This window comes from Patella vulgata, chromosome 4 (genome assembly GCF_932274485.2).
Source record: "Patella vulgata chromosome 4, xgPatVulg1.2, whole genome shotgun sequence".
NCBI classification, from domain to species: Eukaryota; Metazoa; Mollusca; class Gastropoda; family Patellidae; genus Patella; species Patella vulgata.
This window is the reverse complement of record NC_065882.2, coordinates 25,433,047-25,459,518: the sequence shown is the minus strand read 5'-3', so window position 1 is coordinate 25,459,518 and position 26,472 is coordinate 25,433,047. Positions and strand designations below refer to the sequence as shown.

The 26,472-nt window shown below is 35.2% G+C and overlaps 2 protein-coding genes across 2 annotated transcripts; both read left to right on the top strand.

Moving 5' to 3' along the window:
• The first annotated feature begins 1,559 nt into the window (after nt 1-1,559).
• On the top strand, nt 1,560-3,014 carry LOC126818021 (probable G-protein coupled receptor 34). Its single transcript, XM_050545195.1, has one exon. The coding sequence runs from the start codon at nt 1,673-1,675 to the stop codon at nt 2,918-2,920; it is 1,248 nt and encodes a 415-aa protein (XP_050401152.1). The 5' UTR covers nt 1,560-1,672; the 3' UTR covers nt 2,921-3,014.
• Nucleotides 3,015-13,512: 10,498 nt separating this feature from the next.
• Nucleotides 13,513-25,726, top strand: LOC126818258 (G kinase-anchoring protein 1). Its single transcript, XM_050545567.1, has 10 exons — nt 13,513-13,794; nt 16,050-16,154; nt 16,565-16,642; nt 17,329-17,449; nt 18,569-18,714; nt 19,058-19,159; nt 20,434-20,497; nt 21,468-21,538; nt 22,542-22,619; nt 25,361-25,726. Exons 1-10 carry the CDS (start codon nt 13,618-13,620, stop codon nt 25,379-25,381), a joined length of 963 nt encoding a protein of 320 aa, XP_050401524.1. The 5' UTR covers nt 13,513-13,617; the 3' UTR covers nt 25,382-25,726.
• Nucleotides 25,727-26,472: the final 746 nt, after the last annotated feature.

Sequence of the window (26,472 nt, the reverse complement as noted above, 5' to 3'; positions counted from 1 at the left end):
TTTTAACTTGTGTGAAAGCATTACTAGGAAAACAATAACACTCAGATTTTTCGGTTTTTGAAAGTTGAGGAAGATCGCAATTAAACCAGAAAAGGGCTACTATTCGATTTAGGCAAAGGTAAGCAAGCGATTGCCATGCAAGATACGCCCACATTTTGCATTAGATCACCTTTACACGGTTTTCGGAAAACGGGGGGGGGGGGTATCTACGGAACGAAATGTCACGGTGCGGAAGGTCACGGGTCGCTTAATATCACATCATGAGTCATGACCCCCAATGCTACACACGAAATTTGAAATAAATCCGTTAAGGGGGGTAACTCCGGAACGTGCGGGGCAGGGTGTGTGAGAAAAGCTGAATATCGATAGGGTTCGTCCAGTCATGAACACACCTAAATTGAAAAAGATCTGTTAAGTACTCGATGGCCTCTATTACTTTCACAATGTTGGGCATGACTCTGGAACAGGAGGTTGCGAAACGCTGATTATCGAAAGGCTTCGCCCTCTTACGACCTCAATACTTCTATTTCACATTTTTCACATCCAACTTATCTAAGTAAGAACTTTTGATTCTTAACACATATGTTAAGTTTCATCTAAATCGGATAAACGTTGTGGCCTCTGATTTCCGCGCCCCCGGTATACGTATTACATGCTTTTACACTATTTGCTTCAAACATTATATTCTAATGTTCAATACACATCATACGTTACCAAAATATAATATCGCGTATATGAATCTATTAGGATGAGCTGTCCCTGGGTAGTGTCGAGTCTGCCCTTGTCGCCAAAACCTTATAAACGCTCTACAAGTCAGGTTGTTTTTTGGGGGGTGGGGGGAGGGGTAAACACTTTCTGGGAGTGTTCGGCTAACCATTCGAAGGAACCCTTCGCAGTTATTGCTGTTGTCAGTGAAAATCTTGTAAACGCTCTACGTCAGAGGTTTTGGGATTATTTTTGTAACCCGCCAGAACTATATCAAGATTCAGAGTTGCCCATTAATTTTATGAATAGTTATTGTCTCTGACACTGACATAACATGGTGAGGTAATGTTTGTAACTGGTATCATTATACAGTGTTATCACCAACATATTAATTACTGCTTCTTCTTTTTCATAATGATACAGTTATTACAATCGTTTGGAAGCTGAAAGATGGAGATGATATAATAAACGGAGTGGAATAATGTCTGTATAACAAGATATATCAACAATTAATTAATTCCACCGTGGATTCTACTTGTTATTAACTTTCACAGAACAAATGAAAATTACTAGGGTTTTTTTTAAAGATACATTATCTGTTATGATATCTGGGATTGCCTGTGATTAGTAATATGACATTTAATGATTTTCTGAGATTCCATAAACTTACTGGATATCAATGGAAACGACCAATAAATAAATGAGAAGAGCCTAATATCAATACTTTTTGGTCTATTTAGATCACGCAAAATAGAGATCAAATTGACGTATTAGAATAATTTTCCTACTAATCTTTGTGGAAAAAACGATTTCCATCAAACGAAGGCACCCGTTCGAATGTCTGTGAATTGTATTATAATGCGTTTTGATTTCAGTTGTGCTTCTGTGATTAATTGAAGTCGATACGCCTTGGTATAACTATCCAACATAACATCCTGTGAACTCGACCAACCAAACCAACAGCAAAATGAACACTAGTAATTCAAGTAATATGCTTCCGATGAATGCTTACCCAGAATATAAGGCGTCTGTTTTAATTTGGAAAATATTTTCTCCAATATTGATAATAATTGGTACCATCGGAAATCTTTTGTCAATTTTGGTACTGACACAAAAAAATATGAGAAAATCGTCAGTTTCAATTTATCTGACAGTTTTGTCAATTGTGGACATCTTGGTTTTGTATACAGGCTTACTAAGACAAACTATTCAACATCATTTAAATCTGGATATTCGGGAACTAAGCGTACCCTCGTGTAAGATAAACACTTGGTTGGTGTATTTTACTTTAGATATGTCCGTCTGGTTGTTAGTGGCTGTAACAGGAGAGAGAATTATATCAGTTTGGTTTCCACACCGCGTAAGATATGCATGTACCAATGTTTCGTCTTCTATTGTGATTTCCATTGTCGGCGTTATCTTATTAGCAGTTAATTCCCATTTTCTCTATGGCATTGGTGATGTCATTAAGGAGCATGGAGAAGTTTCAAAATGCGAATCGTTGTGGGAAAATTACAATAATTTTGTTTGGCACATTTGGCCATGGGTAGATCTCTGTTTCTTCTGCTTGGTACCGTTCACGATTCTTATCATTGGAAATATTTCTATCATTGTAAAAGTGTGCTCATCAAGGAAAAACATCCGACGATTAAATACATTGCCAGGAAACACCCAACAAAACGATGTATACCGGAAGCAAACGTCGTCAATGACTTTGATGCTTTTGTGTTTAAATATGGTGTTTTTGACATGTACGTCACCAATAAGCGTGTATCTCATCGGCGAACCTTATTGGACAGCAGATTTAAGCGCACGTGGTGAAGCGCAACATGCATTAATATGGGCGATTGTAAACATATTAATGTACACAAATAATTCTATTAACTTTCTGCTGTATTGTATTAGTGGAACAAGATTTAGAGAGGAACTAAAGAACATTTTCAAAAAGAAAAATCGGATACGTCCCCAGGTATCTTTAACAAACGTCAATGGTGCCCGGCAAGTTGTAGCGGCGAATATGGATGAAAATAATACAATTCAAAAATCGCAGGACAAGAACGTTACCGATCATTTAACAGTTCCAACTGCAAAAACGTTACACGTGCCTATCACAATTCCGAAAACTTTGACCGTTAATTTTGAATCCGGAAGTAATCCAACTGATACTTCCGGTGAGAGACAGAACAACGCCGCTGGAAATAGTTGTGTTCAATAAATTAAATTGATTTTGTGATTTCCAACAGCGAAGTCATTCGTCATTGTATCAATAAACCGTGGTTTAATACTCGTAATCGTTTAAATGGCGAATGATACAGCTCCATTTACTTTGTTAAATTGTCACCAATGTTATACCACGACAAAACAATACATCATAAAATACTAATATAATTACAACCATATTAGAATTGCTACTCATTTGTGAGCTAAAAATAAGAGACTACTACGCAGCACATTTATGTTAAATGTGTATGTGTAGATCGTCAAAAATTAAATTTCTGCAGAGAATGTAAATGAATACACAGCGCGCGACTAATAGTCTCCACATCAACATTAACTTGTACTCCTCGGTTTAGAAATGGGGATTAAAGTGCCCATTAAGTGTTCATCACACAACGTTCAATACCTCTAATTCGCAATTCATCGGTAGATCCCGTAGTCTAACCTTTACTGTACATTGGATGTCATTATAAATTCTTTGAAAGTCTTCTTCTCCCGCTATCCCCCACAACACAAAACTTCCATTTTCAAATGGAATGCTCACAACTTGAAAATACTAATGTATCTTTTTCTCAGATACAAAAGAAAATATTTTGACATCTTTAGTATAAAATAGTGACCCTCAAATGTCAGCGCTGTGGTGTTCTGAGATCTGTGCATTAGACGCCAGTCTGCAGGTTGGCTCAGTTGGCAGCACCGCCACTGACGCCTTGATATTTATGCGGAAATACAGAGAAACGTAATATTGTAACCTATTACTGTATAGTGTGCAGGAAAGAAATGATACATATACTGCGAACGTTATACAAAAAGAAACAGTCAATATTGCGATGCACGGTGAATTAAAAAAAAACTAAACCACATAATCCTTTATAGCGAAATATGAAATTCAGCGAACCACAATAAGAAATGAAATGAAAATGAAATGGGGTTTAACGACCTATTGGCTAATGAAGACGGGCATACGAATTACACTGTACCATGAGGGAAATTTTTAACGGGCTGCGGCGCTATGGCCTACTCTTATATCAACCCCCCCCCCCACCCTCCACACACATACACATGAGACAAAGTAAGCGCCCCCGTGAGACAGAGTCCCCTCAGGCTCAGTCCCAAAACATTAAAAGCTTAGTAGTATAAGTGAATGAGTCGTGGGGCGACAGACTGTAGAAATGTTATATCAATTCTCATAAAACTGGCGGAATTGACAGGCGCAGTCCTCAAGATTCTGTCCCATTTCTTATCCTCTCCTTCACGAGAATTTGCTCCCATTTGCATTGACTAAATTTTTTTCAGACCCAGTTCCAAACAATTAAAAGCTCAGTTACATATTATACGTTGCTATAATCTGAATTGTTTTGCGCCTAAGGCGCTAGATTCCATTATGACATCATTCGTCCACTCCTCTGTGGTCTTAAACTGTCTCAGCACGGTCATATTCACGGTTATAGTGAACTGCCCAGTTAGTAGTACAACTGGTGCGTGTTTCGAGGGGCGACAGACTGTACAGATCTCGAGATTCTGTCTATTGACTCCCATTTCTGGTCCTCCCGTTCACAAGAATTCACTCACAGCAATGACCTCAAATGCCAGGATATTGACTCAATTTTTCTAAATTTTCTCAGCGGGAGACCCCTCTATCCCCCTTCAGGTTGTTCAGTGTTATAGCCCAGCCCCTAAGGTTCACATAAATGTAGTAACAAAATCAATAACAATCATCATATATGATATGAACTTTATGTCAACTTGAATAAAACTGCATGCTTTCCGGCGGGATAACGTTCGGCGAACAACTATATAGGCAATATGATCTATGTTTTACCGGGACGCTCAGTGTTATGGCCAGTATTTTGTTGGCATGCATTGAGGGGGGGGGGGGTGTGGATGGCGCCCTAGATTTGGACCCCCTCCCTAGATCCACTACTGATTCCAACTGCCAAAGGTTCGCCGGCGTGCACACTAGACCTCGGGTTTCACGTCCATCCGACGACTATACGTTGCCCCTTGCCAGATCCTCCGCCCTGCACCACTGACAAGGGGAACCACGCAGGAAAATTCAGATGAACTTTCTCGAACATGGGACTGAGCCACCATGGCTCCCAACCACGACCTGATGAAATATGGTAAAATAAAGTTAAACGTAACTTTAGGCGAATTAAGATGAAATAGTCAAAAATGATTAAATATAGCGTAACCAAATACAACGAAATAAAAGGAAGAAAACATGACGTAGTAAAAAAGAAAAATCAAACAAACTACCACCAAGGATGGTCGGTTTTATAAACTGGTGTGAATCTAGTTCAACATGATACTTTGGCATCTGATGGTCACGGTTTTTGTTTTTCCATTTGTTTGCTTGCTTGAAATTTCCTGTCAAAATCGTGTACATCTGATTATTATAACATCATAAAAACTAAAATGTAGTCCATGTATTTGGTATGTCATAATAACAGTTTCTGTGTTTTAGCCTCCAGATGCACGCCAAAATGACGCTAGAGACCATGTGTCTTTCAAACATTTTCGAGCGCGGGTTGCTTGACCCAGAGCTCGGAGGGCCCTGTTGTGCGCCCTGCCCTCGTCCATATAGAAAAACACAAAGATGGAAAAAGAGAACCGATTGACACATACAATTTATAAGTTATAAACCACATGTTCAATATACAATAAGTTTTACAATGTAATTTGTATGTAAGATATATTATGTTGAATTAAAATTCATTTTAAACGAGTTTAAAAATTCGCATTCCAATCACCCTACAAAGGCTAAAAGATGACGGTTGGTGATATCGGGTTATTGCCCATATTGCCCACATGCAACGTTGTGTTCGGTGTTGCTGTACTTAGTGTTTAACGTCCGCTTCCACCGAAGGTGATATCGCAGACACGTTGTCTTATTTTTGTTTTAATGATCTTAGCGCATGCGTAGGGGTCTTTGCTGTGGGGGGAAACCGGAGTACCCGGAGTAAACCCACGAGATTGAGAAGGCGCCCCTATCTCCAAGGCACATACACTCACACCAGGGATCGAATCCACAACCGCGAGCCAGAGGACGAAGCGTTTCGCTCTAGACCACTAGGCCACCCCCCCCCCCCCCTTTGTGTTCGGTCTGGCTGTCTATATGTCTATCTGTCACACTTTTGGGACACAATAACTCTTCTAATTGAGCTAGAATGTTCAAACTTTCTGTAGGTGTTAATGAGTTAAATTCCTTGCCTTGGTGGAGTTCGAAGATAAACATTTTCTGCTCAGGCTTAGCAGAAATAAGCAATTTGACTGATTAATGCTTTGGGGTACGATAACTTTGGTTCTAAATGAGGTTTTAATTTCTTGAAATCTCTAAATGATCCATCCCTATTCTGGGATTTTATCAAACACTCAAGGTGTACATAAAGCAAACCAGTCTATTATTCCGCTTTTATGAGTGAGCCACTTTAACACTCTTTTGAATAATGATGCATACATCTCATAGTACCAGACTGGTGTTTACCCTTCAAGTTCAAATGACGTTAGCGATAGTATTGATTATCCATTAATTAACGCATCGATTTTTTTTCAAATTTTGGCCAGAAAAATTTGTACCCAGTTTTAGTTCTGGTAATTTTCCAGAACCATGGTCAAAAGCAATCATCGCCCCACTTCGTGAAAAGGAGGGCCAAAACGGACGCAAGCAGTTATAGGGGTATATCCTTCTTAGATTGTATGGGTAAGTGGTATAGATATGTGCTAATGGTAGCTGCGATGTATTGACAAATATGTACAAATCTGTCTCGTCTTGTGTAAAACTGGTTTCAGAGATAACTTCATATTTCTTATGTCTATCGGGCGTACGCCAAGGCCGTATACTTAGTCAAATATTGTTCTGCTTATACCTGAATCAACTGTTCGATTGTTTTAGTTCTGAGCATATTATTGATATTTTAACCATTTAAGAGACAGACGACATCTTGTTATTGCTTTATGCTGCTGGTCTTGCGATTCCAGCTGATACTGTCGGAACTTTGCAATCTAAAATAAATACGCTTGAAACATTATGAGATAATTTCAATCTTAAAGTAAATCTGTCGAAGACAAAAATGCCAAAATGGTTGTATTCAGAAACGGAGGAATGATTTTAAAATCGGAAAAATCAGAATGTGTACCTTATTATTGTTATCTGGGCCTCGTTTTTTCATCTCGACTACAGTGGAGCAAATGCGTTTCTAATCTTGCGCTAAAGCTCAAAAAGTGTAGCTTTCAATTAATGGTCTGATCAGAAAAGCTCGCCGTCCATATTTGAAAACATCCTTTTAGATATTGTGCTTGATAACGATAAGATAATACTTGTCAAAACGTCGTGCTTTTAACTTTTAGAATAAACCTGTGGTTGTTTCTCATAAAAAATTGTTTTCTGTTAATCCTTTTAGATATTTGATTCCTTAATCATACATTATACAAGAGCTAAATCTGTCTATTGCAGGTCTTTCTTTAGGCCGGAAATGTTATCTAAATTATTAATTAGACATTAATTAACTTATCCAGACCGCTAGCCTGCGATCTTTAGTGGATTATGAGCCGATTTACTGCATAACTTTCCTTCACGATTTAACGATTAAATGCATAATCGAGACTATGCTGTTTATCGTACTGACTTTAGTAATGATGATCGAGGCTAGGCAGAAATTTCAATCGCTTAGTTCTCGGTTCATAGTGAATCAATTTGAATGGAATTTTCAGCAAATTGCCTTTACATTATCTAGTTTTTAACTATTATAGTGAGGTCTGCCAACTCGTTATCGAATCTCCCATAATGTATCTTTAATAAGACCGATATTATCATACGGATCGAATATAGATCCGATATTGAACGTGTTCGAACAAATTTCAGTAAACTCCTTCTGGGTGTATACAAAAGTACTTCAAATGCTTGAGTCATTGGGGAATGTGGACATCAAAATCTATCTGTCATATACATGACAAACCGTATAAAATATTGGTGTAAGGTCATCAGAATGCCAACAACCGGGTATTCAAAGCGAGTGTATTTGATGCTGAGAAGCATAGACAGTGTTGGTAGGATATAATGGGTATCAAAAGTAAGAATACCATTATCCTCAACAGGATTTGCCTTTGCATGGGAATCAAAAATTATAGGTGATAATAATTTATTTATTTGTGATATTAAACAGGGACTGTCCGATATTAATACCCAGGAATGGTCTTCTAGGCGAGATTCTGGTGAATCATTAAATGAATATAAGTTGTTTAAGATGAATATTTGCCAAGAACAAACTCTGGATTATAGTTTTGATATACATTTTAAACGAAATATCACTCTACTCCGGTTGAATTTGTTAAAATTGGCCTCTATTCTATGTAGAAGGGGATCTAATATTGACCCCTCTTGTCCTCTGTGTAAATCAGAAATTGAATGAAACCCCCTTACCATTTTCTGTTCAGGTGTCTGAACTTGAGCAATATACGATATCTGTACATCCCAGAATTTGTTTATATAAACACTCTCCCTGTTCTGTTGCACTAATATAAATCTGCACGTCAATGTTGCATTAACAATTAGTTTAATAAAATGAATTATCATATTGTTATCATTAATTGTCAAATTTATCTACACTTGTAGATAAATTTGTTAAATTTTACTTTAGGTATATGACCTTATTATTGAAATAAACATATTAATAAATTATTATTATTATTATATAGAATGTTCAAACTTGGTGTAGGTGTTTATTATGTGCATACCATGACTAATTTCGATAATGAGCATTTTCTGTCCGGGGTAACAGAGCGATAAGCAATTTGATTGGTCGACACTTTAGAGCTCGGTAACTTTGGTTCTAATTAAATGAGGATGGGGAGATTTCGTGTATAATTTCATTACATTAAAGTTGCAATTTCATATTTTTAAGTTATATTTTTAAAATTTATTAAAATAAAGCCTTAAAATAGATGGTATCTATAAACAGTCCTACCTTGTTAAAGAATAATCCTATTAATCCTATAATTCACTATTGCCAGTTGAGAAATTGGCAAAAATATCATTTTTATCTTCAAATTACAACGTTTGAAGATAGCTACTCCATGGTGGAGAATAGAAAACAAGGGAGGTAATTGTGTTATTATTTCCGGTGTAAATGAGTTTTAAGTGTGAGAATGGCACATATGATCGTATAATAGTGAGTTGACAACCTATTGAGCAAAAGACATAGAAATAATTATGTTTTGACTTTCTTAGAAAATATGAATTTGTAACTTTAATACCTTGATTAAATTCGGCAATAAGCATGTTCTGTTTAGTCGAAGTAGAGACTTCAAACTGATTGGTGTAGGTTTATAATACTATAGGCTATACTTTGGCTAACTTCGATGATAAGAATTTTCTGCTTGGGCAAAGTAGCGATAAGCAATTTGATTGGGCAAGACTTTGGAACATAACAACTCTGCTCTTAATTGAGGTAGAATGTTTAATTTCTTGACTGAGTTTAATGATTAACATTTTCCGCTAAAGCTAAGCAGAGCTCAGTAATTTCAATGGTCGGTGCTTTGGGACAAGATAACTTTCTTTGATTCCAACTTATGGAAAGGGATGAAACTTAGTAAAGAGTTCCATTACCAGTTACTTCAAAATCTTGACTGATTCAATCGTGAACATTTTCTGCTTAGATTGAGTACAGAGATCAGTTTGATTGCTCGAATTATCTCCAAAAGATAAATGTGCAATTAATTAATATGTGTCATCTGTTTATTTTGGGATTGCTGCGGGGGAAAATCAGCTTCGATGTTGGCTTGTTTTATAGTCTAATTATTGATTGTTCATTAATCAAACCATTGTGTATAAATAATTTATGGCATTCTATTATAAATTTAAAGACATCTTCCTGAAGCCTACAATTCTAACAGATTTGGAAAAGCCGTAAAGTAACTCGCTTCACAATAATTATTCGACGATTTCAACTTCCAAGTGATCTTCCGTACACGTGGATGCACAATCAATAATTAACGTTCTCATTTTTGTTGGGTTTTTAAAAAAAAAAATAAAAAAATAAAATAAATAAAACAATTCGACAGGGGCAATAACTCGATGACCGATAATTTCGATTGTTTTCTACCCTACATGAACAAGAAAGAAAAGCAGGGTTCAGTGAGGGCTTTTCAACTCGATTACTTCATACATTAAAAGCTGTGCCATGCTTTTGACTGACATTAACATTTTTGCAAGATCAAGATCAATTTACGAAGGAAGGTTGTGTAATTAACATTGAAATGAAAAGACAATAAATCGCTTGTTTACCCTATTTAATGGTTAATAAAAAAAAGTGTCAATAGCCATTAGTTATTTAAATAATGCGTTGTAATAGATGTGATCAATCGGTTTTATTTGCACTGAAAGGATTCTCTCCTACTTACAGGAGAAATCTACGTAGTGCAACCCTTCCGACAGGTTTATATGTGACCACTACAGTCTTCCAAACACAAGGATAAATTGAAATATCGAACATGTCCATTCTTATATATTTGTTTTAACTTGTTTATTGACCAGAAAAGAAGATTGACCCGCACTCTTTCGGTACTGTTTGAGGGAGGAAAAGTAGTATACTTAGGTAGACGTCACACTTGTAATATTTATAAATAAGCGCCCTTATCCTCGAATCATTGTAAACGTCCTGCAGGTCGAATTGTTTTAGATTTAAATTTTTCAAAGTTGCTGCTTTGAACGCAGCTAAAAACATTGAGATATACTGATGTATTGGTTTTTAGCTACCACTGGATGCCTTTAGTTTCAACTGGCAAACTTAATTTCTTTATTAAAGGGGCATTATGTAAGATTAGATTTAGATATAGAACTGAACAGATCTCGCTATAATAGCTAAGTAGAGCATCGCTATCGCCATAGGCGTACGAGCTGGGGGGGGGGGGGGCTGGGGGCGGCCGCCCCCCCCCCCCCCCATATTTTGGGCACCAAATGCTGGGAAAATTTGGGCACACAATTGTACTTTGTAAAAGTTGTATAAAATAGTATTGCGTTCTTGAATGTGTCCAATTTAACAGCTAATTTATTATTATTATGTAACATACTAAGAACCTAGCTACATTTTTTGGGCACCAACCACCACCGCCCCCCCCCCCCCAGTCAAAAATTTCCCCGTACGCCTATGGCTATCGCTGCAATATACGTCCACATTCCTGCTTTGATTCATATGGTACTTTTAAAAATAAAGTGGGTGTGACATCCACCAAAATAAATAGTTGCTATTCTTACGTTACAAGGAATAAATATGCCAAGTTCCAAGATGATTCATCCAGATTCAGAATTCCAATCTGTAGACAACCGCAGGAATTAGGCGTGGTTCTGCCCCTTGGGGTTGGACATGGACCAATATAGATAGGTACAACCCTATGATGGATCATACTGAATTGGATCCAAATATGTTAATAATTGCAACCTGTAGATTATTTGCAGACAAAATATTAACAAAAAGTGGGTGTGCCACCATCCAAAGGGGGACGGACCATGTACCAAAATCAATAGCTGTCGTCCTTGGGGTATAATGAATAACTATACTAAGTTCCAAGATTGTTCGTGGCTCTGCCCCTAGGAGTCGGGACATGCACCAAAATCAATAGTTGCCGTCCTTAGGCTATAAGGAATACAAGATGATCCATTAAAAATGGGTGTGACTCAGCCCCTGGGGGTCGGGCATTCACCAAATAAATAGGATCATCCTTAGGGTATAAGGAATAGGTATGCAAAGTTTCAAAAGGATCTGTAAAGAATTGCGGCCTGTAGGCGACCCACACAGAAATTGAGGTTGCTCTGTCCCAGGGGGTCGGGCATGCACCAAAAATAATAGAGGTCATCCTTAGTGTATAAGGAATAAGTATGAAAAGTTTCCAAGACGATCCATTAAGAATTGCGGCCTGTATAGACGACACACGGACACACACAGAGAAAATGGGCGTGGCTCTGCCCCTGGGTGTTGGGCATGCACCAAAAATAATAGGGGTGATCCTTAGGGTATAAGTATCCAAAGTTTCAAGATGATCTGTTAAGAAATGCGTCCTGTATGACAAACAACCAAAAACAATAGGGATCATCCTTATTATTTCAAGACTATTCATAAAGAATTGTGCCCTGTAGGCCACCCATAGACACACACACACGCACGCGCGCGCACACGCACCCACACACACATACACACAGACGTGGACGTACAAAAATAGATAAAGAAAAGGGAATATCTAGGCGAATTACTTCACACTGAGCCGAGTTACCGCAAATACAATCACAGTGTAGCCTCGATTATAATTGCTACCGATGTTACGGCAGTAAACAAAGTCTCGATTATCCATTTTTCCGGTGAATCATCAACTGCAAATCGTATTTAAATCTATTGAAAATCTAGACTATCCGATGGCATCGAGAGTTGGTTATGGTCTTGGTAAGTTAATTAATGTCTAATTAATAATTCATATAACATTTAAGGCATAAATATTCGATAGTCAAATTTGGCTCGCTCTTGTATAATGCTTGTTTAAAGCATGTAGGTGTTTTTAATAGAATCAGAAAGTTTCTATGATAAATTAAGGTACATTAGTCATGCGTGACCCATGAAGGTTCTCTACTTGCGTTTTTAAATTGTCAAAGTCGCATAATTATTTTGATTGGTTGTTGTACGCGACATATTTAGCCCCTACTTTTAAAGCTTCGATATAAAAAAAAGATGATTTGTACCCGTGTAGAATTGTATGTTTAATTGTAATTGGAGGTGGCAGAAATGTAATAAATAACAACCATAATCAATTGTTGTTTTGAAGAAAGATTTGACAGTTTTGTTTGTTTTTGCCCGATACAGTACCACCTCTTATCTCGAGAAATATTGGATATCAGAAGCCCATCTTTTCCAGGTAAGATCACAATACCAATGCTGATTTAAATTGCAAAAAAAATCGTGTTTTCAATGTCGAAGATTTTGGATGATATTGAGTTACGGACTTAGCTACTTTAACCTTTATTTTGTCACACTGGGGCTTGCCTTTATTAAAGTAGCTAAGTCTTAAGTCTCTAACTCAATATCATCCAAAATCTTCGACATTGAAAACACGATTTATTTGTCGGTTTAAATCAACATTGATATTTGGATCTTACCGGGAAAAGATGGCCTTCTGATATCCAATATCCAATCGTGTACCATAATGCGTTTCAGCGCTATTTGTAATAAGGGACTCGAAAAACGAGGCTAGGCATATTCCACAAGTCATGTCAAACGGTGACGCTATATTCTTATCTGGAGAGCAAGCCCAATAAATAATATCGGCGTAGACTGGAATAACCAGACGCTAGAGATTGAAATTCGATTGAGAACACTGCAGCTGGCGAACCAAACTTATTAAAAATTACAGTAAAAACAGAAACGTTTGAATGTAAATCAATTTATATACATTCATATTACATTATTGTATGCGTTGCGACCCATTTGTGTCAATTTCTAGGTCCCAAATATTAGCGACTTAGCTCCTTTAAGTGGAACTGCGTGGGATATCCGTATGTTTCGTTTCGTTTCATTGATTAGTAACAAATTTTGGTCCCGCACTAAAGTTGTCTCCCTTGCATTCTAAGAAAAAGAAAGTTGCGAATAGTTTGGAACTAATAAATCGAAGCATATTTTTCTGAATAGCTTGCTAAAACATTCATAAACAAAAATGGCGAGAATAAAGATATCGGAGTCAAGATTTGCTGCATTAATGGGCGATGACAAGAAGTCTGACAGTAAAAAGAAGAACAAGAAACCTGCACAGAATGAATCAAGTAAACAACAGAATCCAAATCAGAAGCAGGGGCAAGGCCAAGGAAAGAAAAATAAAAAGAAATCGAGTGAGGTAATACTGAATGTAGTGATTTGAATTGAAAGCACAGGTTGTCGCTGTTGTTGTCGTGATTTAATCCTGTGAACTATCTTAAGCCCTCTGGGATATAGACCTTTCTTACACTTAAGAAATGCCTGCCACCATTAAATTGAATAAATTTTAAGAGCGACAGGACGATTTATCCGACACTACCCATACCTCCCCTTACGGATTCAATACTAACAAATACTACCTTATTGATATGTAAAGCTGACAGAATACTTAAATATTGTGTGAAATTAAATTGAGTTAATTTGTGGAATTAGCAAAAATTGTACGGTAAATTGGAATGTCTATGTATTAATAAAAGTATAGGTCCGTACCAGTAGATCAAGCACCTGATCAATACAGTATCCAATATAACCAAATTCTACAAAATGCAACCTTATTATCCCAAACTGACAGAAATCTTCAGTTAGTTAAATATCAATGAGTTATTACCCTGAGAAAGTGCAAAAATTGTATGGTGTTGGTAATCTGAACTACCTTTACCAATAATAGGACAAACCGATATCAGTGATAGGGTACATGGAAAGGCAAAACATTGAATAAATAATTTAATTTTTGCAAACAAACATATTGTTATTCAATTGATTATAGTTTTCTATCCTTTTTTGGTAGTATTGGCCCATTGTTTTATAGAAATGGATTGATTTTTGGTTGTCTATATATCCTGGTTGATCAAGGGAGATAACCGGAATGGCGAGCCATTGACCATCACATTTGCAGTACATTTAGAGTCCCATTTATTTTAAGGCATACGTATGTATCCTTCACCGAAGTTTTTAGAGGTGCTGTTCAAGTTACAATAAATAGGATATTACATCAATATGATCAAATATACATGTATATAAATATCTATTGAACTTGATACAAAGATATAAAGCTCTAAAAACATGAAAAATATAATTGTATAAGAAAAGTTGACTAAAACAATCTCTCTTTTAAGGTACGCAATTGCGAACAACGTGCACCATAGTGCACCTGAAATTGATTGAGACGTGTAAACAATGATGTGCATCTCTATAATTTCATCATCCACATGATGGCCCAAAATGTGAGCATGTCTACAATCGCCAACAGCTTGGTGATCTTTACGCCTGGCAACGAATCGACTTCAGACCAATATACTTCCATGTATTTAATTATTCCATTCTAAATTGGTTGTGATGTAAGAATTGACTACGAATGAAAACTGTGAATGGTGGGGATCGAACACCATTTGCAGTGTTTACATTCAATCACAATACAAAGTTATAAGACAATTCACAGCTGATTTTTACAAACAACTATTTTCACACATCTACATGTACACTTGTTTTTATCTGTTTGACACTAGTTTATAGCATTATCAAATATCTACATATATATCTAAATAAATTCATACTTAGGCGATCAACATGTAGTTTTACTAATGGTACTACAGTAATTAGTGCAGCTCATTGCTCGGTTTATATAACCATTTTAAACACCAAAACCATGTCCAAAAATAAAGTTGTTTTTATTTATAAGAAAATTTGAGTAATTCATATAATTAGCTCAGAGTATTTCATATTATAATTTTTAGTGACCTATCCTCAAGGCAAGATTAATAATAAAATGGTGCCCTCCCAACTTGAAAATATATTTCAGTAGTTTTAGTGATAATATTCAAAGGATTCCAACCAAGATTAACAGGAATATAGTAAGGTGTAGGGTTTTGCCGCAAGCGATTGAAACTGCAGCTTATTGTGCTATTTCTTTTAGTACAAGGTAACCTCTTCTAAGTTATACACAAAGGTATTTTTATACTCATATGTACTTAATTACATAATAAAAACTGTATTTACAATAAAATAGTACATACATGTATCTGTGACTTTTGGAATACATGTGAATGAATTGCTGTGCCTTGAATACAGCTAATTTTCTTTAATTGAACTTTACTATTCTTTATTAAATAAGGAAGGTATATTATTTGTCACCTTTTTATACACCCACATTTTCATGTGGTCGTATATTGTCTGTACATCCCAGATTGTATAAAAAATCATGTTTTTAGGTTGTGGACATTCTAGAGATCACAATTTTTATCCGATTTTGATGAAACTTAAAATGTATGTATTTATATCCCAAAGGTCTTGGTTCCTTTCGATATTGGTGCATATAACTGTCCATCTCTTGCAAAATGTGGGCGTATCTTGCATGGCAAGCTCTTGTTTATTCATTGGTTTTCTTTCATGTCATAGAATGAAAATAAACCACCTTCTGCAACTCAACGACAAAATAGTGAAACAGATGAAAATAGAAACAATACTGATGACTGGAGTCAGTGGAGGGAAAGAGATTCAGAAGTGAGTTTTCTTTTTATAAAATACTTGTACATATAGGCTTACTGCTTCAAATGTAATAATGTATTTGTTAATGCAATATAATGTGAAGTTCAATGGCATTCTTCTCTTCTTCTTTAGTTCTTTCTGTTTCAAGTGTAACATAATACTGCCTTCGCAGTCAATTATGGTCCAAAGTTACTGCCTTTACTTCTCTACATGAGATACCATTGGTCTCTCATTCTAAATGCACAATTTCTTGTGACTACTCTGCTCTTCACAGGGATTGTATATTGAGTCATGAGGAAGACCCCTATGGAAATTTATTATTTTCGATGGGCTGCGCAATCCATCAATTAACCATGGGGATGTTATTTGAAATTTTGTAAAAGGGAAATTAGAATTTAGGAGTACTAATAATTCTCACATTTTAGTTCACAGATGAAACTTATGAGAAAGATCTTCAGGAAGCTTTATTACTTAGTAAACTTCAAATAGAGGAACAGAAGCAGGTTTGTAATTTTCTCATAAAATCTCATGTGAACCATTGTTTCATAATCATTGAAAGCATAATTTTTTCGTAGAAACTGTTCAAATTTTGAGATAACATTTTTACATAAGTAATATTCATTTAGCAGGACTTAAAGACCCATTATCACTTCCACCAAGAAAATAAACGCATGATAATTATTTTTGAACAGTATAGTATTTTATTAAATATAACCTTTCACTCCCCTGATTATTGAAAATTCTAGTGCTGTACTCAAACTGAGATATTTTGTCAAAGTGCTCATTTAACACCTTGAAAACTACTGCAAAATGTGTACAATTAAAAGTGGAAACATCTGTATCTCAAAGTTGGATTGTTACATCTTTTTCATATTTCACAAAACTATTCCACTATTTGGGCAGCATAGGTTTGGGCTTTTTCTAAGATGTAGATCACCCAGAAGTAAAGGGAGGTAATAGGGCTTTACCCAGAGGCCGAGATAGTCATGCTTTGAGCACAACCCATGTGGATAAAGCATATTATAAATTTGCACATTGGTATTATTGTTAAAAATCTAATTTGAACACCCCAATAAGCAATTATATATAAAGGCTAAATGGGTGTTCAAATTATTTCAAATCCAAAAATAAACCAGTGGTTTTAGATTTTAATGCATCTAGGTTGTAATTTGTCATCTTTATGTTAAAGGTAAAGAAACAACAAAAACAGACTGAAAATGGGAAGACAGATGAATCTACTCAAAATAAAAAGAAAAAGAAGAAAGCAATGAGTTTAGAACAGTTTAATGCTACCGATCATGAAAAGAAAGGTTACCTGTTAAATTTACCTGTTACGGTTGAAAGGGATCATACATTTATTCTTCTTTCAGTACAGGTTCCTCATTTGCTACTGTAGTAGTGCTATATTTACAGAAATATGGTCTTTCTCAGACTTCTTTGGATTATTTATACAATCTTTTTGGAGTTTGAATATCAGAAAAAAAAGTGTATTTAATTGTAAAGTTGGTGTGATTGTTCATTGGGGGTATACCTATCTTTACTGAAATGATTACGTGTTTCGGTACAAAACACATTGTTTTCGTAAGAGTTTTTATACGCCAACATTAAAATGTGGTCATGTATTGTGTTTAAGGTCATGAGACAAAGAATCCTATTGATTTATAACGTTTTTCTCTAATTACTGCCAGAGTTATGGCCCTTGATCACTTTGGAAAATCTTGTAAACGCTCAAGAGGCTAAAGTTAATATTCGATTGACTTTAAATTTATACACAGTTGTAAAGGTCATGAGACGAACAAGCCTATTAATTTTCAATGATTTCCGATAATTACTGCCCCAGAGTTATGGACGCTCTAGAGTAAAAAGTTAATATCCAATTGACCTTAAATTTATACATGCTGTTTACGGCCATGAGACGAAGAAGTCTATTGATTTCCAACTATTTCCTATAATTACAACCGGACTTATGGCCCTTGACCTCTTTGAAAAATCTTGTAGAAGCACTAGTGTCTAAAGTTAATATAAATTGTTTAAGGTCATGAGACAAACAATCGAAAAAAATTCTAATGTTGTCTGATAATTACTTAAATTAGCTAAATCACTATTCTTTGGCACCTCGAAATGGACACAAATGGGTCACAACTCATATAATAATGTAATATGAATTATGAATGTATATAGACTGATTCCAGTTTCACGTTGAAATTTGTTTTGACTTTTGACCTACTATCTGGATACCTAGATGCTAATATCAAAAAGTTTGATCTTGAAGTATAACTTCTGGTTTTAATGAGAGTTCAAAATGACCGTTTTTTCCACTTTAATAGGTATTAATGCATGGTGTAACTTGATTGTTGACGTGACAAGGTGTGACGTACCGAAACACGTCAGTACTCCTTTTCACAAATCTAGTTTGTTTCTATTTTTAGAAGAAGAAAAAGGTGAAAGTCCTGAACCCATCATTCCCACTACAAAGGTCCATCCAAATAAAGCTAATGTTAAATATTTCAACAAGGTAGAAGATGATGTCAGTAAAATACTACGCAAAGAGAAAATACAAGAAGACTATAAAAAGGTTTAAAATTTCAGTAAAAACATGTCAGATTATATTCTCAAACATTCCGCTTTAATAATGAGCTCTGTGATGTCAAATGTAAATTGAGTTTGTTCTTATTTCCCTTAAGATGTATTCCCTACAGCATAATTGGGTCCTTTTTGTGTTAATCTTAAAGATATGATTAACTCCATTTTGATAACGACATTGCTATTTGAGAGCATAGGAATTTCAGAGTTGTATTTTCATACTGAAAAAGATTTTCAATTCAATTTAGATTTACATTGATTAAGATTTCTTTGAATAGAACCAATGATTAGTGGTTTGATTAATGTTTGAAATATATATCCAATTACTATTTCAGCATTATGCCCAAGAGAGTGTTATGGCATCAAAATATCAGGAAGAGTTAGAGAAAAAGGATGAAGAAATTGAAAAATTACAAAACCAATACCAAACATTAGCTGTGAGTATAGTCTCCATTTGTCAATAAATATGTTATGATTTACCTTGATCAATCTCAGAAAGCCATTAGCTCTATTATTTCACTTTCCTTCTCTTTCTTTAAACACTGTCTCAGAAATGTAAGTATTGGAGTGGGTTGTTCGGAAGTATGTAGTGAAGGTTATTTGATGTTTTTCAGATTTGATGAGATACTGACAATTTGAATATATGTTTTTTGTTTTGTTTTGTTTTTTACAATATAACTTTCATCAATATTATGTTTACCAATCTAATTAACATGGCTGTGCCAGGCAATGAATGGACGCCTAAAAATATTTTTAAGTCAAAGTGTGGCTTGAAAGGTTCAGAGGCAAAATTGAATGGCAAGTCTGAATTTCGATAAGGTTTCTTCATAGGACAAACCAAACAGTCACCAGTGGCACATTTACATGGTTTTTGGTGACAAGGACAATAACTCTGCGATAAATTGTTGCACAACTGAATTATCGCAGCTGGGTCATTCCATGTCAAGTGGACCAAATTTCAGAAAGTTGGGAACATGACCCCAAATTTTACCTACTGTCCCACATGGCCAAAATTGAAGGAGAAAATGGGTCAATTTTGTACATTTTCAGTGTGCAATGAACTTTTAGGCTGAATATTTTGAAAAGTATATATCCTATCAACTTAAAATCTTTTGTAAATTGATTAACTATACCAATTTTGGAGGTTATGTATACAATAGTGACTTTGCCAGAGGCTGTGGAAATCCTGAAAAAAAAGTTAATAGTTCATTTATTCCACATTTTGGTGGAACGAAAAGGATGAATCGCACATTGAGTATTATGCTAAATTCGTAATCTACACCAAAAGTTGTCTTAGATTACAAAGTCAAAGAGAGTTCTATTCCTATTAGAAATGTGAGTTTAAAGCACCTGAAAAGCTGAAAAAAAATACAGAATTTATGATCCGTTTGAGTACCCTAATTTCAAATGACCTCAGTGAGTTTTTGACCTAGAGAGGTAAAATTTCGATTTGTAAGTTTAAGATCATATATTATCACATATATTTTATTTGGAGGGGTGATGTTCCCACCATTGGTCCAGTTGGCATGGAATGACCCAGCATGTTTGAAAATATTCTCTCAAAAACAGTAAGATGAAGTGGAGTAAATAACCGTAATATGGTGGAAATTTTGGTATAATTTAATTATATGGTATGGCTTACTTTCATTTAAATATAGCCATATTGATGTGATAATTTTAAAAACATATTTTTTTATTTTTTTTTTTGCAGGAGGAACATAAAAAAGTGAAAAAAAGAAATAAACAGTTATGTTTTATTCTAGCTGAAGGGGAGAGTAAGTGTTTTCTTCCATTAGTCCATTACTAATTCTTTCTGTCTACTTATACCATTATACCATTGCTAGTAGATTATATATTTTAAGGGTTATCTATTTAACATTAAGGTTTTCTATTGCTAAAGAGCCCTGTAAACAAGTATATTAATAAGATAAAGAGATATACTAGAGGTTATCAAGATTAGTTGAATGGAAGTAAAACTCTATTTCATTCCTAGGCTAGTTATCAGTTGACTGAATATTCCCAAAAAGCGCAGAAATAATTAGATTGACAATTACTGTCCTTTCCAACTGTTTGAGAATTTGTGATTATTTCAGAAACAAGGTCTGCATTCGATGCTTTGACCAAAAATTGACATTGCAGGCTAATCCTTCGAAGTCTATTTAATAAGTTTGAGACTATGTTTAGGGTGTTCGTAAAATGTCAACATTTTCATCCACTCAGTGCAGTCTCTGAAATCACACTCCTTCAATTATAATGTTAAAGGAGCTAAATCGCTATTCTTTGGCACCTAGAAATGGACACAAATGGGCTGAATACATATATTAATGTAATATGAATGTATATAAACTGATTTACATTTAATTGTTTCTGTTTTTACTGTTAATTTCTGTTATCTGTTCTATGGTGTCTATGCAAGTTATCTGTTCTATGCTGTTTATATAAGTTATCGATTTCCATCCTGGGATTTTACATACTAAGAGTAAAAAGTAAGAACAACTGCCTAACCTCATTTCTTCCTCTCCCACGCTAAAGTTAAGTTGACTAAAATTGCAATATGACTAATCAGAAAAGAAATATATTAATGTTTAGGACAGGTAATGCAAAGTATTTGTTAGGAGTAGAGGTACATACAAGGACATCTGGGAGTAGAAGGAAGAGCTCAAAACACAGAACTTTCTCCTAAGAATGAAAAATTGATATTTTGAAGGATGTCTCATGTGATAAATGTGTGTTTGTTTATTTTAGTGAAAGATAAAACAGAAGTATTATTACAAGTAGAAGAATTAAGTCAAGTAAAAGATGAACTCACAGATCAGGTAATAGTTATAAAATTATATCAGCCCTAATATTAGGGCTAATAATTTGGTGATCATGAAATTTTTTAGTATTTTGCCCCCCCGCCTTTCGGAGAAAGCAGGGAACTATTATAATGGGTCTGTCCGTTTGTCCGTCCGTCACACTTTTTGGCACAAAATAACTCTCCTTCTAATTGAGTTAGAATGTTCAAACTTGATGTAGGTGTTTATTAGGGTAAGCTGAGATAATCAATTTGATTGGTTCATGCTTTGTGACACAATAACTTTAGTTTTGATTAAGAGAGAGATCAAACTTGGTGTATAGTTTTATTACATCAACACCATGACTAAGTTCGATAATGAACATTTTCTGCTCAGGGTAAGCAGAGCGATAAGCAATTTGATTGGTCGAGATTTTGAAACACATTACCTTGACTAAGTTTGATGAGAATTTTCTGCTTAGGCTAAAGAGCGATAAGCAATTTGATTGGTCAAGACTTTGGAACATAGCAACTCTGCTTTTAATTGAGGTAAAATGTTTAAACTTGATGTTGATGTTCATTAGGTGAATTACTTGACTGAGTTCAATGATAAACATTTTTCGCTAAAGCTAAGCAGAGCCAAGCAATTTCTTTGCCTTTGATTCTATCTGATAGAGAGTGATGAAACTTAGTTTAGAGTTTATAACCAGTTTGATTGCTTGATACTTCTGAAAAAGAAGAACGTGCAATTGATTAATATGTGTCTTGTCATCTATTTATTTTGGGATTTCGGCGGGGGACATCAGCCTCATTGTTGGCTTGTTGATTCTCATTTTGTTTGAAATTAAGTTGCTATGACATTTGGGTTGGGTTCTATTACTTGAGAATTATCCTGTTCGAAAACCTTTAATTCAAAGGAAAAGAGAGAATGTTAGCTATACTCAAAATAATCATATTAGAAATCATAATTTATGATTCAAATAAAGAGGGTAGAATAATAACTGCAAGTTTGTGCAGGATCTAAATTAATATGCTCTTTCTAGGTTTCTGAATTAACAGCAGAGTTAGAGAAAGAGCGATCAAAAGTACACATGTTGAAAACAGAAATAGACAAATTAAAGGTAACTATACCATTCTCCAAAATTATATATCGAGCTGTCTTTATCAAATGTATTGGCAGTGTGCAATATAAATCTGTATAATTTATTATACAATCGCTTCATTTTTATACGCCCACATTGAAATGTGTTCGTATATTGTGTCAGTCCGGGATCCACAATTGCTTGTGGGCGCTCTGGAGGCCAAAGGTAATATCCGATTGATTTTAAATTTATACAGAGTGTTTACGGTCGTGAAACGAGGAAGCCTCTTGATTTTCAACAATTCTGATAATTCCTACCAGAATTATAGCTCTTGATTACTTTGAAATATCTTGCATGGATGCTATAGAGACTAAAGTTAATATCCTATTGACTTTAAATTTATACACAGTGGTTACGGTCATGAGACGAAGAAGCCTAATGATTTTCAACGATTTCCAAAAATTACTGCAGGAGCTATGGCCCTTGACTTCTTTGAAAAAAACTTGTGGCTGCTCATGAGGCTTAAGTTAATATCCGATTGACTTTAGATTTATACACAGTGTTTAAAATCAACGATTTCCAAAAATTACTGCAGGAGCTATGGCCCTTGACTTCTTTGAAAAAAACTTGTGGCTGCTCATGAGGCTGAAGTTAATATCCGATTGACTTTAGATTTATACACAGTGTTTAAAATCATGAGAATGAAGAAGTCTATTGATTTTCAACAAATTCTGATAATTTCTACCAGAATTATGGCTCTTGATTACTTTGAAATATCTTGCATGGATGCTGTAAAGGCTAAAGTTAATATCTGATTGACTTTAAATTTATACACAGTGTTTAAGGTCTTAAGACGAAGATGGCTATTTCCAATAATTACTGATTGATTTCTTTGAGAAATCTTGTGAATGCTCTAGCTTTACAGACTAAAGTTATCATCGGATTGACATTAAATTTATACACAGTGCCAGAGATTTCACCCTTAACTTCTTTGAATATTCTTGTTCACACTCTACAGACTTTAAATTTATACATAGTGTTTATGGTCCTGAGACGACAAACCTTTTTGATTTTTTTAAACAATTTTTGATAATTATTTTTAGAGTTATTGCCCTTGATCACTTTGAAAAATGTTGTAAATGCTTTCAAGACCAAATTTATCATCTGATTGACTTTAAATTTCTATACAGAGTTTAAGGTCATGAGATGACAAAATCTGTTGATTTTCAACGATTTCTGATAACTTAAACTGCTAAATTCATGATATTCAATGTTTTATGTACTAAACGTTAGCATGTGCCAGAACTAGAAGCCAAACAAATTCTAATGATTTCTGATAATTACTTAATGGGTTGTTACTCTTAACCAGATTTTAGTGTGTTGTAAATTTTTTCAATACCGACAGAAGAAAAAATATGTGACACCTCTTGTTGAATGCTCTGACGACTTAGCTGCTGTGGACGTATGTTTTATTGCCTGACAACCTATCTTTTTGTATATACCTACATTGTAGTGTGGTTGTATATTGCTGTTACCCCTGTCCGTTAATGGGGGGTTGGATGGCTGAATGGTTAGCATGTGCACGCTGTATCATAAAGTCTGTCATTGAGTCAACTGGTGTGGTTTCGATTCCCGGGTTGTACGTGACAAGGAGTAGGGTCGCCTGTCCAACCACGTGGGTTTTCTCCAGGTCCTCTGGTTTCCTCCCACTGCTAAAGACCCCTACGCGTAAGCGAATTATGGAAATAAAACTGAACCATATGTTAGTCCCGAAATGACCTAGTTTGTGTCGAGTGGACATTAAACCCCATCTCTCATTCTCTCTGTCGGTTAATCCTTCCATCATTTTAATTACATCTAACTTAACTACCTTTCCTCACTTTGTAGAATCTTATGAAATGTATAGCAATATCGATTATTGCTGGATCTGCTTGAAATTGGTGTGCATTGTTCCATTTAATAAAACAGATACTGTAGTTTCTAGGGTCATGACCCTTGATTGTTTTGTAGAATCTTCTAAACACTCAGTGAGAAAAGTTATGGTCTAATCTTCGTGAAATGATTTTCTTTTATGTATTAAGGTGAAGAAGTTTATCAAATTCCAACAATCTGACAACCTGTATGGACCACTGGGACTGGCAATTTGATAAGACCAATTTACTGTTAGAGAGAGAGAGAGAGAGATTCAAACTTTATTTCAATGATTCGCTTGCCTGTAGAGGTCTTTAGCAGTGAGAAAACCCACGAGGTTGGAAGGCAACCCTACTCCTTGTCACGTACAACCGGGGAATCGAAACCAGGCCAGTTGACTCAATGACAGACCTTATGATACAACGCACATGCGCTAACCATTTCCCTATTCACCCCGCCCCCACAAAGCAAGCAAATATATTATATTTTAAATAACTCTTTGGTTTGACTGAAAGATTAAAAATGCTGTTATAATTTAATTTGATGTGTGGGTTGGTTTTATGAAGTAGGTGTTTGTCTACAGTTAAAATTAAGGTTTACAGATATAAACAATATTGAGATCAAACTATATTGATGTTCAACTGTTCACAGTTTAAGCCAAAACTGAAACTAAAATTAGTGAACCAACTGACTTCCACTTTTCAAAATTTATTCATATAGAGGATGTGTCTCCATTACTAATCAATAAAGAACACATTAGATCAACCCAATTCAGTAATTTATTTCATCTAAATCAAATATGATTTAGCCCTGTTAATGTCAAGTTAATACAATTAAACACACAAACTTCAATATTTGTTGTTTTTCAGGGTGTGAAGTCCAGCCGCTGAAACAAATGCCAATTCCAAACAACATTATAAGAAGATTCTTGGATTTTTAGAATGCTGGTGTACCATAGCATCAAAATAATTGATCTGAACTTCGTTTTTTGAGATAAGGTCTATGGTGTTAATTATACCAGATAAATGATATTTTATGGTCTATGGTGTTAATTATACCAGATAAATGATATTTTATGTTACTGGACGCAAATTGGATGACTTAAAAAAACATTGTTTTTTTTAGTATTATCTTAAAGATATACTATTAACCATAAATTTTGTTGCATGTTTACATTATTTGTTTATGTTTCATTAATAAAATCAAAACTGAAGAGAATACAGTTTATAGTTTAAGATTCGCTTATTCACTTATTATATTAAAAATTCATAAACATGTCAGAGGCTGACAAGAAAAGCCTGTTATGTCTTTCCATGCATAAAAGATCCCTTACAGTTGGAATAAACACCAATACAGATGCAGGACAGCATATAGTCATTTGAATGGTACGGAAAACTGAGGTCCTGACTCCTGTGGAAACATTGGTGTGCACATAACAAAACCTTTAATAGCTGGAATTCAATGGCTGTCTGGACAAAATTTCCCTCATAGCACACTGGATGGCTATGCCCATCTTCATTAAACCGGTTGGTGCAGATGTAGGTCCTCAAACACCCCATTCTTTCATTAATTCTTTCACAGCTCCTTATGGGTATTCTACAGGACACTCTTATTATCCAACAATTTTGATATATTGTTACCCTTAAAATAGGGTTACCAGATTATTCATTGACGAAACCGGGACATTTGTTATTCTGATCAGACAAAGGTAAAAATGAGCACGGAGCACCCGAAGGGCGTGACGTAAATGAGTGCCCATAGAGAGCGATATATTGAGGGGGGTTGGGACCATGCACCCCCAGAATTGATTTCTAGAAGCCGGTAGATGTGTTTTCTGTCATTTTGTGATGGTAGTTATACTAAACATATGTTGTTGAATGGACGATTGACGAGCATTATATCGATTTTTCAACTTTTAGATTGTTTTGTAATATGTATTGTAATAGTACCCTACCTTTAATAGGACTTGAGAATAGGAATC